At 37.8% G+C, this 17429-nt stretch overlaps 1 protein-coding gene across 1 annotated transcript in view; it reads right to left on the bottom strand.

Annotated features, from left to right (window-relative positions):
- Positions 1 to 2465: 2465 nt before the first annotated feature.
- Positions 2466 to 17429, bottom strand: part of cpdb (carboxypeptidase D, b) — a 28130-nt gene continuing 13166 nt past the window's right edge. The window contains exons 13-21 of the mRNA XM_067375422.1: positions 16921 to 17116; positions 14788 to 14926; positions 14576 to 14707; positions 13350 to 13445; positions 13187 to 13248; positions 12708 to 12839; positions 12432 to 12617; positions 3474 to 3570; positions 2466 to 2677 (exon numbers count right to left, since the gene is read on the bottom strand). Coding sequence (XP_067231523.1) covers positions 2466 to 2677; positions 3474 to 3570; positions 12432 to 12617; positions 12708 to 12839; positions 13187 to 13248; positions 13350 to 13445; positions 14576 to 14707; positions 14788 to 14926; positions 16921 to 17116 — 1252 coding nt within the window. The remainder of the gene's footprint in view (positions 2678 to 3473; positions 3571 to 12431; positions 12618 to 12707; positions 12840 to 13186; positions 13249 to 13349; positions 13446 to 14575; positions 14708 to 14787; positions 14927 to 16920; positions 17117 to 17429) is intronic.

The following is a 17429-nucleotide window of genomic DNA, read 5'->3' as shown; positions in this document are numbered from 1 at the left end:
TGTGCTGTTAGCTGTGGAGATATCAGATCTAATCTTGGATGAGTTTAATTTCAAACTCTAAAGTTTTTCCGTGACAGCAAGGTTGTATTGGGTTACATACACAATGAAAGTAGGAGTTTCTATGTGTATCTGCACAAGCGTGTTAAAAAAAAAAAAAAAAAAAAAAAACGAAGGCTGAGCAATGGCATTATGTGCCTTCCGAGCACAATCCAGCTGACTGGGGATCCAGGTCCGTTCCAGGTTCTCTTCTTACAAACACCATGTGGTTGACAGGACCAGACTTTCTTTATGGACCTTCAGAAAGTGAGCTAACCTTACAAGAGACCTTTGAGCTGGTGAATCCAGAAACAGATTCAGAGGTTCATCCTTTACCTAAAGCGAGCACTTCTGCCACAATTAAAACTGAGAAATCACTTAACCCAGAAGGCTTTCAATGCTTTTCGACATGGAAGTCGCTGTTGAGAGAAGTGACATGCTTAATCCATGCTGCCGGTTCTTTTAACTCTAAGTCTAAAGGACAGACATGCACACATATAGGCTGGCATGAGTGTCATCAGCCTTACTGCCTGGGTGAATTAGCCCAAGCCAAAAGGGTCATCCTTCTTTCTGTCCAAAAGTCTGTTTTTCTTGAAGAGAACAGTGCTCTTATGAGACATTTTGTAATCTCTCAGAACAGTTGAGTTGAATCCTGTTCTGGGCAAAGATGGACTAATCAAAGTTGGTGGTCGTCTAACACATTCACCTGTGTTGTCAGTGATGAGAGAAATCCCACTGTCTTACCTGGACGACGACATATCTCCACCTTACTAATTCGTCACTTCCATGATCAGGTGCATCCTCCTTCCAGAGAAGCATCTCAGTCTATCTCAATCCTTCATTTATGTTGGCTTGGATGTGTTTGGTCCTTTCTTAGTCTCAGCTCGTCGTACAAGAGGAGGTCATGCAGAGAGCAAGCGTTGGGCCATTCTCTTCACTTGTATGTGAACGCGTGAGCACCTCCAGCAGTATAAACACTCTACAGAGTTTTTTTGGCCCGTGAAACAATTTCAGTGAGATTGTGGAACTAACTTTGTAGCTGCAAGCAAGAACTGGGATTCTCCAAAATGGTGAAGGACCCGAAGATGCAAGAATACCTCAACTGCTCTTGCTTATGGGAATTAAATCCGCCCCATGCTTCACAGATTGGAGAGCTTGGGCACATTTGATAGGTGTGGTGAAGAGTATTCTGGACTCAATGTTGATGTAGTACAGATCTCATCCCCTCTCACATGAGGCCCTATGCACCTTCATGGCAGAAATTTCTGCAGTAATATATGCAAGGCCATTAGGCCATTAGACTCTCATACTAACTCCTGCCATGCTTCTGAATCACAAGGTCGGTGCTCCTCCATCTCCTGGGAAACTTCACAGGTAGTGACATGTTCAGGGAACAGTGGAAGCAGGTACAGAGCCTCGCTGACAACTTTTGGTATCGCTGGAGACATGAGTATCTCCCAACAGTACAAAGTCATCACAAGTGGAATAGTACTCAACCTGACATTCAAGGCGGTGATCTCATACTTCTAAAAGACAATCAGAGCACTCGTAACAAATGATACGGCTTTAAAATCCATTCAGATAATGAAGATGAAGAACTGCAATGTCATGTGAACGTAACCACAAGAGAGATGATCATGTTTAAGTTTTTGGCAGAGTATCAGAGTTTCAAGCTATAAAGGCTCCGCCCTCTTCAGGAAGGCAAGGTGGGGTGCAACAGCTCATTTGCATTTAAACATACATGCACGGAAACAGCATGTTTTCCTTCCACTCAAAAATGAGCATTTACAACATGGTATAAAAAAAGATCTGTGGAGTATTTTGAGCTAAAACCTAGACATTCTGGGGACACCTGAGACTTAAAAAAAAAAAAAAAAAAGCACACCTGTTTAGCCTATGGGCTTACTGCTGAATAATTAGGGGAATTTGAACAAAACTCTATGGACAATAGTAACAGTGACGCTTTCCAGAGCAATTACATAATGTAACATTATTCCTCATACCATTTTCATCGGTTTCTTTATTTCTTTTATCAAAAGTCTTGGTACTTTACTGCCACCTGCTGTTCAATGATAAACCGTGCACATCAAAGATTCCAGGATGAGCCTCGAAGAACCTAACAATCCTGGATCATGTCAAATCAACAGTGGTAAAATCCAGATAAGAGAGTAAACCAGGTATGAAGAACAGGCCCCAGGTGTAGATTTAAGGGCGTTATTAAACTTCTTAAAACAAAAATAACATACCAACGAATTGTGCATCCACAATTAGCAACAAGACATATATTTTATTAAGTTTAAGAGGCCAAAGGTACATTGAGAACGAATGTAGTGGAAAAGAATCAGTGCTGCTAAATTGTATAAACAAAGTCTTTTGACCTACTAAGCATAAAAATAATGACATTTTATTCTTAAACATTGTGACTACATTCAGTGTTCCTCCACAAAGAAAGGGTCATCCTCACTCTCGCTCTCATCCAGAAATTCCTCGCGCAACGGTGACTTCTCTGAAGCCATCGCCTCCATCCGGAGGTCTTCCCTCTTGCGACGCAACCAACGAACCCCATCTCTTATGCGGCTGAACTTGGCAGAGCGAAGGTGCCAGATGAGGAGAGCGCAGATCAACACACTCGTCAAAGAGGCTAAACAAGGATGAAGGGTTGCAGGACAGTTTATTGCTACATTTTTAAAAGAAGCCATTTGATTTAAGTAATTTATTAGTTTAGTTCACACATGTTGGAGTTGCAATTGCTAAGCTCATAATTATTATGGCCTGAATTTATAACAATAAAATTAAGAAATGTACAAAGATTTAATAATATGGGTTTAAATATGAATACTTGAATTTGTAAATCAGGACAGATTTCATATTTATAGAGGACCTATTATACCCTTTTACAGAGTCTTGATTTTGACTACTAGAGGAACAGGTTTTCATGCTTGATTGTTAAAAACAACATTATTCACATATTGGGCATTGTTGCAGCACCACTCTTCCCAGTCTGTCAGTAACACTGTTTAGTTCCTGTCTCTATGAAGCCTCTCCTTCTGAAAAGTGCAATGTGCTCTGATTAGTTGGCTGGACTGTTGTGAGCGTGTTTTGCATATGCCTTGAATGGGAATTATTTAAATGAGAGATATTGTGACATGTACGTTCTCAGAAGAAAACTTAAGACTACAAACGAGGCGTTTCTGGGAGTTCAGAAACAGTGCGCACTGATATAGATAACTGCTTTTGGAGGGACTTTAACTCTGCAGACCTTTTTCATGCTCAAACAGCAACATTACACAGTAAAGAAAGCTGAAAGTGAAAAACAAAAAACACATAATAGGTTCTTTTAATATAAAATAAATTATTTTGATCAATCTTTTGACCAATGAGATCACTAGAATTAGTGTAAGTGTTAAAAATAAATAAATAAAATATTTAAATCTTACCTGTGGCAATTAAAAACACTGCCCGACTGAGGGGAGCCCTGTCTGCTGTAAAGTCAATCACAATGGGTCTGGTCACTCTGTCTGAGGATATATTCACCTAAAAATCACAAGAGGAGAATGATGGAGAATGACAATTGTAGAATGTGCGCAGTTTCACCTGAATGTTTTTGAATGAAGTGCTCACCCAAGATGTATTTGATCAAAATACAGTAAAAGGAGTAATATTTAAAAAAAAAAAAAAAAATTATATATTAATATATATATATATATATATATATATATATATATATATATATATATATATATATATATATAATTTATATAATATATATATATATATATAATTTATATAATATATATATATATATATAATTTATATAATATATATATATATATAATTTATATAATATATATATATATATATAATTTATATAATATATATATATATATATAATTTATATAATATATATATATATATAATATATATATATATAATTTATATAATATATATATATATATAATATATATATATAATATATATATATATAATATATATATATATATATATTTATTATTTATTAATTATTATTAAATGGACAGCCTGTCACTCACATCAGATCGCAGCAATTAGCAAACGACAATGATCAAATCAATTTCCAATGGACAAAATCAAGTCCCACCCAACATTTTTTTCTTTGTTCAAGAAGCGATTTTATATCAACTTTAAAGCTGCAATATGTAAGATTTTTACAGTAAAATATCAAAAACCACTGGGCCCGTGTTATATATTTTGTTCACTTGAGTACTTCCAATATCCCAAATGTTTCCAACCATTTGTAAATCGTGAGAAAATTGCCGTTAACCAAGGCTCCGGGACATGTGAGTGAGTTGCCCATCAATGGCGTCATATCTGCGTTACCCTCGGTTTCCAGTTTTATTTTGTAGAAACCTTGGAAACAATATAGACAATTTAATATATTACATGTAATACATGTTGAACAAACTGTTTGGTTACATATATAGACAAAACTAATTCTATAGCTCAACGCGTTTAGTCTTGTTTAAATCTAATTTTCTTGATTTTTTGCGAGTACCATGCTTTACCATGCCTCAGAGAAAAACACTATTTTGTGAAGTAGCATAATCAGATGCAGCTTTATTTTTTAAAGTAATACAGAATTTTCTCCATCATACATTTTCAAATTAATTGCATGCCATTTATCAACAAGCCATCCAGCATTTATTCTAATATCGATCTATCTTACTGCAGTGTGCAACAAGTGTCTCACAGCAGCCGCCAAGCGGACGCAGAGTAACGTTATAAAATCATTTAACACTCAAATGTATCTAATATGATAAACAGAGCTGCGTTACCTCATACTCATGACCGGAAAAGCGGAAGTGGCGCCGGTGACTGACATTATAAAAATTCCGCTGCTCGGGAGGTGTGACATTATAAATGTCTTTACTTTCAATTTTGTGCATTCTTGATGTGTAAATGAAAAAAAGTTTCTTAAAAATAAAAATCTTACTGGCCACAACCCTTTGAACAGTAATGAATTTAACTTGATAAATATTATTTTGGCATACTAAAACTGCAATAAGATAAAAGGCACAATATGGTCACTGCTAGAGGTCACTTATTCAAAACACAGTTGTAGCTTGACGATGCCTTGATTTTGCGGAAATATGGGAGGTGTTGTCTTCATGGCTACTGCCGGTGGAAAAGAGTCAGAGGGACTTGGGAAGAAATCATTCATGGATGAGCTAATGTATTAAAAATGTATTATTACTACTATAGTATGAAGCCAGGGTGTGGCTGAAAGCCGTTGGGAGAGGAACGAGGCCGCTGGAGCGATTGCGAACGAGAGACAAGCGCAACAAACGGCTTCAGAGGAGTGGAACTTTTATAATGCAGACAGATGAGCATTTCTGCTTCTTCCAGTCATGCGTATGCGGGTAATGCAATGTTCTTTATCATTAGATACATTTGTGTCTTGAAAGTTAAATGTTATAATGCTTCTCTGTGCATTTGCTCGGCAGCTACTATGAGACTTGTTGCACACTGCAGTAAGCTAGATCGATATTAGGCATGGTAAATCATGGTATTTGCGGTAAATCAAGAAAATGAGATCTAAACAATAAGGCTTACTGTGTTGAACTATATAATGATTAGTTCAATGATTAGATCTGTCGATGAATGTATCCAATCAGTTGCTCTCCTGTCTAATAAAAAAAAATAATAAATTAAAGCGTCTTTGGCGTGTCCATAGTTTCTACAAAACCAAACCGGAAATCAAGGGTAATGTGGGTATGATGTCACTGATAGGCTACACATGGACACAGTCCGTGTCCTGGTTAAAATTGCATATTTCTGGATTTTCTTGGAAACATTTGGGATAAGTACACAAGTCAACAAAATGTATAACATTGTTCTAGTGTTTTTTGGATATTTTAATCCAAAAATCTTACATATCATTAATATATAAACAAACCCGATTCCAAAAAAGTTGGGACGCTGTACAAATTGTGAATGAAAAAGGAATGCAATTTACAAAATCTCATAAACTTATATTTTATTCACAATAGAATATATATAACATATCAAATGTTGAAATTTAGACATTTTGAAATGTCATGCCAAATATTGGCTCATTTTGGATTTCATGAGAGCTACACATTCCAAAAAAAATTGGGACAGGTAGCAATAAAAGGCCGGAAAAGTTAAATGTACATATAAGGAACAGCTGGAGGACCAATTTGCAACTTATTAGGTCAATTGGCAACATGATTGGGTATAAAAAGAGCCTCTCAGAGTGGCAGTGTCTCTCAGAAGTCAAGATGGGCAGAGGATCACCAATTCCCCTAATGCTGCGGAGAAAAATAGTGGAGCAATATCATAAAAGAGTTTCTCAAAGAAAAATTGCAAAGAGTTTGAAGTTATCATCATCTACAGTGCATAATATCATCCAAAGATTCAGAGAATCTGGAACAATCTCAAGGCCGGAAAACCATACTGGATGCCCGTGATCTTCAGGCCCTTAGACGGCACTGCATCACATACAGGAATGCTACTGTAATGGAAATCACAACATGGGCTCAGGAATACTTCCAGAAAACATTGTCGGTGAACACAATCCACCGTGCCATTCGCCGTTGCAGGCTAAAACTCTATAGGTCAAAAAAGAAGCACGATTCAGAAGTGCAGGCGTTTTCTCTGGGCCAAGGCTCATTTAAAATGGACTGTGGCAAAGTGGAAAACTGTTCTGTGGTCAGACAAATCAAAATTTGAAGTTCTTTTTGGAAAACTGGGACGCCATGTCATCCGGACTAAAGAGGACAAGGACAACCCAAGTTGTTATCAGCGCTCAGTTCAGAAGCCTGCATCTCTGATGGTATGGGGTTGCATGAGTGCGTGTGGCATGGGCAGCTTACACATCTGAAAAGGCACCACCAATGCTGAAAGGTATATCAAAGTTCTACAGGGTTTATGCAGGTTTCAGTAAGTCAAATTTAAGACCTTTTTAAGACATTTTAAGACCATAAAGACTGAAATTTAAGACCTACACGACGCATTACCAAAAAATATTCAAATCAAAGAAATTCTGAAAAAAAAAAACACTTTATTTCAATGAATTCAGTCATTGAAAAAGCATTAATTTAATTTACAGATAAAGCAATCATATTATTAACCTTCCACACACATCAATGTGCCAAATGCCCAAAACCTTAGGCCCAAAATGAAAATAGGCTCAAACAAACTTGCCCTCAAATAGAATAGATTTCATCTCATTATTTATTTACATTACAAAACAGCATATTAATAGCCTAATAGAGATTGAACAGGCTACTCCAACCCATGTAACAACCAATGTAGCACACACACACACACACACCAGATAATCCATTTTAGATAGATAGATACTTACCTCGGGATAATTAGAGTATCTATCTAACATGGATTATCTGATATATGTATGTGTATGTGTATGTGTGTGTGTGTATGTCCCGCACTTTCCCATGAACTGTGAGCCCAGGTACCTTGACTTAACAATTTCATTGTTCCAGAACAATGGTCTTGTTGGTCTGATTTTGGCTTTCATTGAACGTTACGACATACGGCCCGGTAAGAGTACGAATCAATTCCCTCTTTATAAACTCCCCCAATCCAAATCTTGCCATAAGCGATCTTGTTGGGCCCACAAGAGAACTGCTTCGCGATTACTGAATCAGGGAACATCACTTGGAAGAGATCGCTAATCTCACTGTTGCTATTAAATGAGTGGTGTTTGTTTAGTCACCGTGTGTAGTATACAAATCACCTCGGCTTTCGATGTGTCAGTCGCTCCAAAAGTACCTCGAAGGTTGTTCGACGGAGCTGTGATGATATTGCGCTGGAGACCAGAGGGACCAAGCATTGAGGAGGAGGACGGCAGTGGTGAGGCTAATTGGCCGAGTCCGCTGAAGGGATTTTGCGGCTAGCTTGTGTTTCTCCGCTCTGGCGTGTGACTCCAGCGCCTTTACACCGCTTCACACTCAGACTCTAACTGATATATTTTTTTTTTTTTGCAAAGTTTGCAGTGAGCCTCGTACCTGGAGCTGGGTACTGCTTGTAACCAACAGCAGAAATCGCTATGATCTAGCCATGTCTCGTTGAAAGTACACTTTCCCATTTTCCACATGTAGCCGAACTTTAACAAACTCTGAGGAGACGCAGACGTATTTCGCGGGCAGGTATTGCATTTATCACGGGATTTGTAGTTTTATCACCGCGTATACCAACACCAATATACCCCAGAAAGAACTACGACTCGCTACTTTTTTGCTACTTTGTAATAACTTTCAGCAGGTAGCGTTTATGGAAATGGGTAAAAAAAAATTAAGACCTGACTAAATTAAATTTAAGACCTCGAATGAAAATCTGGCCATTTTTAAGACTTTTTAAGGCCTTAAATTTAAAGTTCAGAATTTTAGACTTTTTAAGACTTTTTAAGACCCCGCGGAAACCCTGGTTCTAGAACAACATATGCTCCCATCCAGACGTCGTCTCTTTCAGGGAAGACCTTGCATTTTCCAACATGACAATGCCAGACCACATACTGCATCAATTACAACATCATGGCTGTGTAGAAGAAGGATCCGGGTACTGAAATGGCCAGCCTGCAGTCCAGATCTTTCACCCATAGAAAACATTTGGCGCATCATAAAGAGGAAGATGCGACAAAGAAGACCTAAGACAGTTGAGCAGCTAGAAGCCTGTATTAGACAAGAATGGGACAACATTTCTGTTCCAAAACTTGAGCATCTTGTCTCCTCAGTCCCCAGATGTTCGCAGACTGTTTTAAATAGAAGATGGGATGCCACACAGTGGTTTGTTTTTTAATTCTTTACACCAGGGGTACTCAACAGGCGGCCCGCGGGCCGCATCCGGCCCGTCAGCATTACATTTGTGGCCCGCATCATGCTACATATAAATGTATTTTTATTATAATTTGCGATCAAAATTAGCGTGAATATTACTTTGTTTTTTTACACGTACAAAAGGGTAGGCGTACAGTGCACGTGACGCTGTAATGCTGCGTTCACACCGAACGCGTCTGGGGCGTCTGAGGCGTCTGACTTACATGTTAAGTTAATGCAAACGCGCGTCTAGAGGTCCTGCGGCGCGAATCAAGCGTCTAGCGCGGCGCAAATCGGCCGTTGACGCGCGAATGGCGCGGCGCGAATTGAGCGTTCACGCGGCTGACGCGCGAATTGAGCGTCTGACGCCCAAACGCCCGAGTTGAAAAATCTGAACTTTGGCGTAAATTCGCGGCGCGTTAACCAATCAGGGACTCTGCTTTGGTAGTAACGTGTTTATGATGTGATCAGTGATGCCGGAGACCAGAACAAAGATGTCGCTGTGTGTGGCCACCCTGAGCTCTGTGATGTGTCATTATATTTTTATCGAGACAGGAATAAAAAGGACCTTGCCTGGAAGAGAATAAGCGAAGAAATCGGACAATCTGGTTAGTTGTAAAACTTTTTGCATGATTTTAGCCGTTGATACTAGCCCACCTTCTAGCTAGCAAAAGTCGGCCGGCATAACGAGTTAAATTGCCGCTACAGGTTTCCAACTGACGAGATTATGTGTTTATTCAGAGGATCTGTGCAAAAAGAGATGAAAGCCCCTCCCATGACGCAAATTCGCGTCTGAACACACTTTGTTTAGACCGGGTGTGTCTCATACGTTCTGAAAAGTGAAGCCACGGGCTCTTTGATCGCCCCCTGGAGGCTGGATGCAGTACAGGTCATAAACCCCGCCCTCTCAATGCAGTCGAATGAGACTTCAGTGAAAACTTAAAAATAAATTCTGCTTCAAATAAAACTTTATGAAAAATGGTTTTGGTCATTTAAGGTAGTTGTTATCACACTGATATATATTCAATTGTTCGTTTTTGTGATGATTTAGATTTTAGCTAGCAATTTGATGCTATAAAAACGGGGCGTGTCGTCATGATTCGAACTTGATTGACAGCTCAGCTTGTCTGAGGACTGTCGGAGCTTCGAGGGGAGATTGAAGATGTATTAACTAACTGTTAATTTTCGATTTCTTTGTTATTTAACACCAACAAAATGAGTTGTTCAGCAGTAAACTGTACTAACCGACCTACAGGATCTGACGGATCACTGAACCTTTTTCTGTAACATTAAATATGGGTGTTATAAGCTAATTAATAAATGTTATTAGTTAAGATAACACACCTAATGTTAACAATGTCGGGAAAAAGCAGGTGATCGTTATCTGGCAGTTACTTATTATTTTTATGGGTATAAAATAATAATTAGCAGGACAAAACTAATGATAGCTTACTCTAATTACAGCAATCGATCTCCTGTAACATTAGTTGAACTTGATTTAAAATGGCAGGACCGTTTCTGACGATTTAGAGTTGTTTCTAGTGGCATTTTATATTGATTTTATCTACTGAATTTGCCGTTTTAAAAGTATTATTGTTCTAGAAATAGAATAGCCTATTATTTTATAGGTAGAATTTTAAATTGTATATAATTTTTATAGTCTATTTAAAATACATGAATGATGACGCAGTCGTCTGGGCGGAAGTTTGATATCGCGACTCCGCCTCCGGCTCCACTGACGGTTCCTTCTGCGCATGCCCAGGCTCCAAACTTACGTATTGCGTAACATGTCAGCGCCCATTCGGTCGGCCATTTTGGCTTCAGTTCATTACAATGGAAGGAAGCGACGTCGCGTCGTCCATCTTTTTTTACAGTCTATGGTTTAGACGCGCGAATTGAGCGAATTTTACGCGCGTCTGAAGCGTCTGACTTCAAAATGTTCAAGCGTCCAACTAGACGCGTCTGGCGCGAATTTGACGCCCCAGACGCGTTCGGTGTGAACGCAGCATAATCATCAGCAGAGAACGCGTATAGTGTACGCGCGCAACATAATTTTTCTAACCGCAAAAAACAATATAAACTGAAGGCACTTTGCACGCGCGCATTGAATAGTTTTTGCACTAATTTAGTTTGTCCACGAGGTGTCAGCACTGAAACGGGCTGTTGTTTCAGTCTGAAAAGAAACGGAGAAGACAGCACAACAAACACCTACCGTGTTGAAGAGCGCTCGTTTGAGGGGATTAAAAGATACCAGCAACTCTAATTTTAAACAAGTACAAAGAGATTTTATTGTAACTATTTGAGCGAAAAAGACTAGGCAAGCATGAATCTCTCTAGTGCGCATGTGTCGAGCACTTGTGTTCGTGAACGCCATCAAAGGCTCGAGACTGTGCGCGCAAGTAAAAAACAAAGTAACCTTATTTTTCCATGATGAAATGCAGTTGACATTCCTCAAACTTTGCAGTGTGTAAGTTGCCGAGCAGCATGAAAAACACACCTTTTATTCTTAATGTCAATGTGTTATAAACCGAAAGCAAGCAGCGCTCCTATTACAGATCTGTCATCACATCATTGAGCTCACGGAGAATATCTGATTTATCATGTTTACAACGTTGGTTATAGTTAGATAATTCATAAAATTGTGATTGAACATTAAAAAAAATATATATATATTTTTGGATTCTGACCAAATTAAAAGGTAGGTAATAATAGTACAAATAATAAAACATTTATTCTCTGAGTATAAATAAGTGCTATAAAAAGTGTTAAAAAGGTGCAATGGAGTATAAAAAGACTATAAAAAAGTGCAATGTTTTCGTCTTATGGACAAACTCTCATCAGCCAGTGAACAACAGCCAGGCCCTAAAAACTGCACTTTTAGTAAATAAACAGTAAAACTACAAATATTGTCTTAGGTAGGCCTAAATAAAAGTCTTACGATCCAAGATATAATTTGTGGCCCTTCGCGTTTCATTTGGTTAAAATGCGGCCCTCTTGGCCTCTGAACTTGAGTACCCCTGCTTTACACCATGTTAGCATCATGGCTATTTACATGGCAAAAAAGTTCAGTATCAAAAAAAAAAAAAAAAAAATTACATTATAAAACATTTCATCTTACATAAGATAGAAAATCTAAAATACATTCAGGTGGTACATTTCCAAATATTCCATGCAAGCTTGTTTCTGAATAAAAGCGTTTTCTAGCAGCATCATAATAATTACAATTCAACAAAATATGCTTAATAGTTAAAGGAACTTTACAACTTTACATATAGGAACTTCGGCCACACAGTGGTAAACATGGCCTTGTCCCAACTTTGAGATGTGTTGATGCCATGAAGTTTAAAATCAACTTATTTTTCCCTTAAAATGATAAATTTTCTCAGTTTAAACATTTGATATGTCGTCAATATTTTATTCAGAATACAACATAGATATTTGAAACTTCCACATCATTGCATTCTGTTTTTATTCACAATTTGTACAGTGTCCCAACTTTTTTGCAATCGGGTTTGTATATTTCACCTCTTTAAAGCCATTAGTCATTATTAATCATACCTGCTGGAGCACTTGCTGATATCCATGGGCCTGAACCTGCAGCTGCTGTGTGCCTGGAGCCACGAGAGTGGTGAAGTGACCCTGACTGTCTGCATGAACACTCACAGAACCGTTCACCACCACAACAGCACCCGACACCGGATGGCCTTTACTGTCCCTCACAACACCACTCAGCCTTCTGTGAACCTTCAGAGATCAAAACAGATTTAAATGAGTTTAGGTTGCTTGAAAATATGGCTGTTCTGAGAAGATTGAGAAGAAAATTAGTGCATCCACCTCTAGCACCATGCGGAAAAGAGGCATTCTGTTCTCCATCCACAGTGAGAAGAGCTGATTTTCAGATGGGAACATACAACAGCCAGTGTACACCGTGATCTCAGGGCAAACACCCACGTCCAAACTGAAGTCCTGAAAGAACAACATTTGTAGTTTCTTAAAGTTGCAGAAAATGAGATTTGAAAGCTACAGTACAGTGAAAGATTTTTGGATAATGATTGATTTAACTGGCTTAAATGACCCTTTTCATTTTGGTGAACTACTACTAGAGCCAACACTTGTTCATTGTAAACAGTTATGTCTCATTCAGCACACAAGTTGTAACCTACATGGTCATGTTTTTTTTTTTGTTTTTTTTGTAATTTGATCTACACTGTGTTAAATAAAGTCACAACAATTAAGTCATAAGTGAAATATGACAATATCTACAAACATGACAGAAAATATGCCATTTGGACAGTCTCAAATGATTCCAATACCTTCATACTGCCAGTGTGAGCACTGAAATCCACACCCTTCAGGACCCCTCCTGGGATTTTCGCTGTTGAGTTATAGACAAAACATATGAAGATGACTCCATTCTATGTAATTTTAGCCATTTTCTTTTAATATGTGAATCTGAAAGAGTCTTTTCAATAGTACCTGATTTTTTTGAACATCCTGCATTACCCAAGTGCATGAAAGGATGACTTCTGGCATACAAGGAGGCCAAATATCTCAATGTCTCCTCATTTGTTGCTGTAGGGTCAACATTAGTCAAATTCTTTATGACTTGCTTAAAATAACATTTCCAGGAATATGAAGAAAAGTCTAATGCTGCATCCCTATTCACCTACTTATACTATGCCCTAAAAGTATGTAGCTTACCGTTTTGTGAAGAAAAAGTACATTTTTTTTCTTCTCAGTGTAGCAGAAGAGTAGGCAAGCTTTGGGACGTACTACTTCGTCATAACAGCGTCTTTAAAGGACAACTCCGTTGCTTCGTTACGTGCAACCTGACATCGTTTAAACTGCCATGTCAATCATCTTGCCACAGTTAAAGGAACGCTCCACTTTTTTTGAAAATAGGCACATTTTCCATTTAAACAGTTTTACCGTTTTCAAATCCATTCAGCCAATCTCTGGGTCTGGCGGTACCACTTTTAGAATATCTTAGCATAGTTCATTGAATCTGGTTAGACTGTTAGCATCTCGTTAAAAAATGGTTGCAAGGAACGCTCCCTGTGCAAGCAGGGGGTCACAGGCACTGCGTATATCATTGCGCCTGCTGCACCCATGGTATGGCAGTAAAGTTCCTTGATTATTACGCCGGAATGGGAGTAGAATTCCTAGCCATATCGGCCTAGAAAAAGCACAACTTTTTATTTTCCGTTGGTTTTAGTACATGATGTAACTACAGAAGAGTCAAGTTTTAAATAGGACAAAATATCGAAACTTGTGTTATTTGAGTGAGATGCTAATGGTCTAATCAGATTCAATGAACTATGCTAAGCTATGATAAAAAGTGGTACCGCCAGACCCGGAGATTATAATATCAATATACTATGATTTGGGATGCACCGATTCTAATTTCAAATACTATTTAGGACAGATAGTATGCGAATTGGGACGCACCATATAACTAGACTTTGCTATGAAGGCTCTAACATATTTCTATGTGGTTGTTCTGGATGGCTGTTTATACCTTACTAAAATGTACCATGTAACACCCCGAATTGTGTAAAGATACTTAAATAAGATTAAATAAGCATACATGCATTCAATTCATTTTTTTTTTCTTCATTGGCTAGGTGGCAATCATAAGCCCAGTCACTGACATAAAATTGATCCTGTACAGTTTATGCCTGTTTTATTGTGCTGTTGGTTACCATGCTGTTTAGATCGGTCATAGGGATATGTGGCCAGCAGAGAGCCTCCCTCCAGCACTACTGAGAGAGAGAATTTCCCTCCATGAATCAGATCCATCACTGCACGGGTCTCTGGCTGCACTGACGCATTACCTATGTATAAACAAATGTCATTCACTGACCACTTCACAAGCTTTTTTTAATGACAACTTTAATGCAGAGCGTTTACGGACCATAGAAGAAATCTGTATCCAGATCTATTCCATGAGCGTTGTTGTGCCCCACACTGGAAGAGCAGAGCCCCTCATGTGCCTGCTCCCTACCATCAGGGTTTACACACGGGACAATCAGTATCCTGCTCCTGTCAACCAGCTAAGGTGAAAAAAAAAAAAAAAAAAAAAAGCACAAACTCTGCCTGAGCTGCAATTCTAAAGGTCAGGTAACATTTAACATTCCTCTGCAAAATGTTGTGGACGAAATCCAGTCATTTCAGTCCGTGCAGGAGTTTTGTGAGGCTGAAAAGGAGCTTTCACTTGTGTTCAAGTCGGTCACACAAATTCATTGCACTCAACAGAAAGCCGTTTTGTTTTGAAAGTGACTTCTGCATGAGCTATGCTTCATACATCTACAAACTATTCATAATGGACTTTTTTATTTAGTTATAAATCCTGCCAAAAATTGTGTTAATGTGAATACGCCTTAAGGCAAAATTGCTGAATCTGTCACAGTGATGTGTTCACACTTGTAGTTTGGTTCTCTTGGTTCTTTTTGTCCAGACCAAAAACAGAAAATATATTTAGTCTTGTTTTGCTTAGCGTTCACACTGTAGTTTTTAAATCTGTATTATTATATTATATTATATTATATTATATTATATTATATTATATTATATTATATTATATTATATTATATTATATTATATTATATTATATTATATTATATTATATGAGTACAGTCCAAAAGTTTGGAACCACTAAGATTTTTAATGTTTTTAAAAGAAGTTTCGTCTGCTCACCAAGGCTACATTTATTTAATTAAAAATACAGTAAAAAAAAAAAACAGTAATATTGTGAAATATTACTACAATTTAAAATAACTGTCAAATATATTCAAATAGAAAACAAAGTAATTTATTCCTGTGATGCAAAGCTGAATTTTCAGCATCATTACTCCAGTCTTCAGTGTCACATGATCCTTCAGAAATCATTCTAATATGCTGATCTGCTGCTCAAGAAACATTTAATGTGTACAATTGTACAAAATATTTGTGTACAATATTTTTTTTCAGGATTATTTGATGAATAGAAAGTTCAAAAGAACAGTGTTTATCTGAAATCTAATCTTTTGTAACATTATAAATGTCTTTACTGCCACTTTTGATTGATTTAATGCATCCTTGCTGAATAAAAGTATTCATTTCTTTAATTTCTTTTCAAAAAAATAAAAATTCTTACTGACCCCAAACTTTTGAACGGTAGTGTATAATGCTACAGAAGCTTTGTATTTCAGATAAATGCTGTTCTTTTGAACTTTCTATTCATCAAGGAATCCTGAAAAAAAAAAAGTACACAACTGTTTTCAACATTGAAAATAATCATAAATGTTTCTTGAGCAGCAGATCAGCATATTAGAATGATTTCTGAAGGATCATGTGACACTGAACACTGGAGTAGCGATGCTGAAAATTCAGCTTTGCATCACAGGAATAAATTACTTTGTCAAATATATTTAAATAGTACACAGTTATTTCAAATTGTAATAATATTTCACAATATTACTGTTTTTTACTGTATGACGGAACTTAATGAACATCCAAACCAATGCTGTGTTCTGGGCTAAATGGGACAGCATTTTGACCAGCTGAGAACTAGTGAAGAGTTTATAAAATAAAACAGCACCAGGAATTCCTCAGTTGCACAAAAAACAAAGATCTGCTGCAGGCGTTTCCGACGCCTCTATGAACTGTGGCAACGTAGTTCCTATGACAAGAAAAAACGGGTATGTTTCAGCATTCTGTCCTTTTTAGGGTCGCATCTTGTGACATCACGTCCTGTTTTTGGTTTGTTTAGATATCTTATATGAATGCAATGCGGACCTATCAGTCGAACTGCACCAGAGTTCACTTGGAAGCCTTTTCAGGGGTCTCGGTTTGCTGGTTTGATGCACACCAGGGTTTGGATGACAGCGTTCACACTTTTTCAAATGAACTACATGAACAGAGTAATCACACCAGAGTTCATTTTAATCAAACCAAACCTGCAAAGTGTGAACACACCCTAATTTGTGTTGGAAATGGTGTTGGGAGTAAAATCTATTTCAATGTTTTTACATGCTGATAATGTTTTTCAATGTTTTGTGAAGCTTGCCTTGGTGACAGCAGGATTCCTGCCATAGTTGAGGCAGAGAACAGAAGCAAACTCAAGCAGCAACTCTGGACCTACTGCCGCATTACCATGGACTCCAGCCACAAAAAGGATCTTGGGTTCGGCAGGTTGAGGAATCCCCAAATGGCTGGTGATCTCAAGGGCCCAGATAGTTCTGAACTCAGAGCTTTGACCCAAACTGACCCCAGAAGAAAAAAAAAGTAGTGATTAAAACAGTTTCACAACATCATTACCTTCCAACTCCATTCAATGAATTCTTATGATCTACATTAAGTTATTTTTCCTCAAATAACTACAAAAATGTGAATGATGTTTGCCATGGATGGTGGCTAAGGTGTTCTGAGTGGATGTTAGCACACTGCAATGCAGTTGCTATAGTGGTAACTACAGCAACTTCAAGTCAAAATATCCAATCTCCCAAGTCCTTAGCAAGATTTGAAAGACCAGTGTTGGGGGTAACGCATTACAAGTAACTTAATCAGATTACTTTT

This window comes from Chanodichthys erythropterus, chromosome 22, assembly GCF_024489055.1.
Source record: "Chanodichthys erythropterus isolate Z2021 chromosome 22, ASM2448905v1, whole genome shotgun sequence".
NCBI lineage: Eukaryota > Metazoa > Chordata > Actinopteri > Cypriniformes > Xenocyprididae > Chanodichthys > Chanodichthys erythropterus.
The sequence above is the reverse complement of the archived record's forward strand: the minus strand, read 5'-3'. Positions and strand labels throughout refer to the sequence as shown.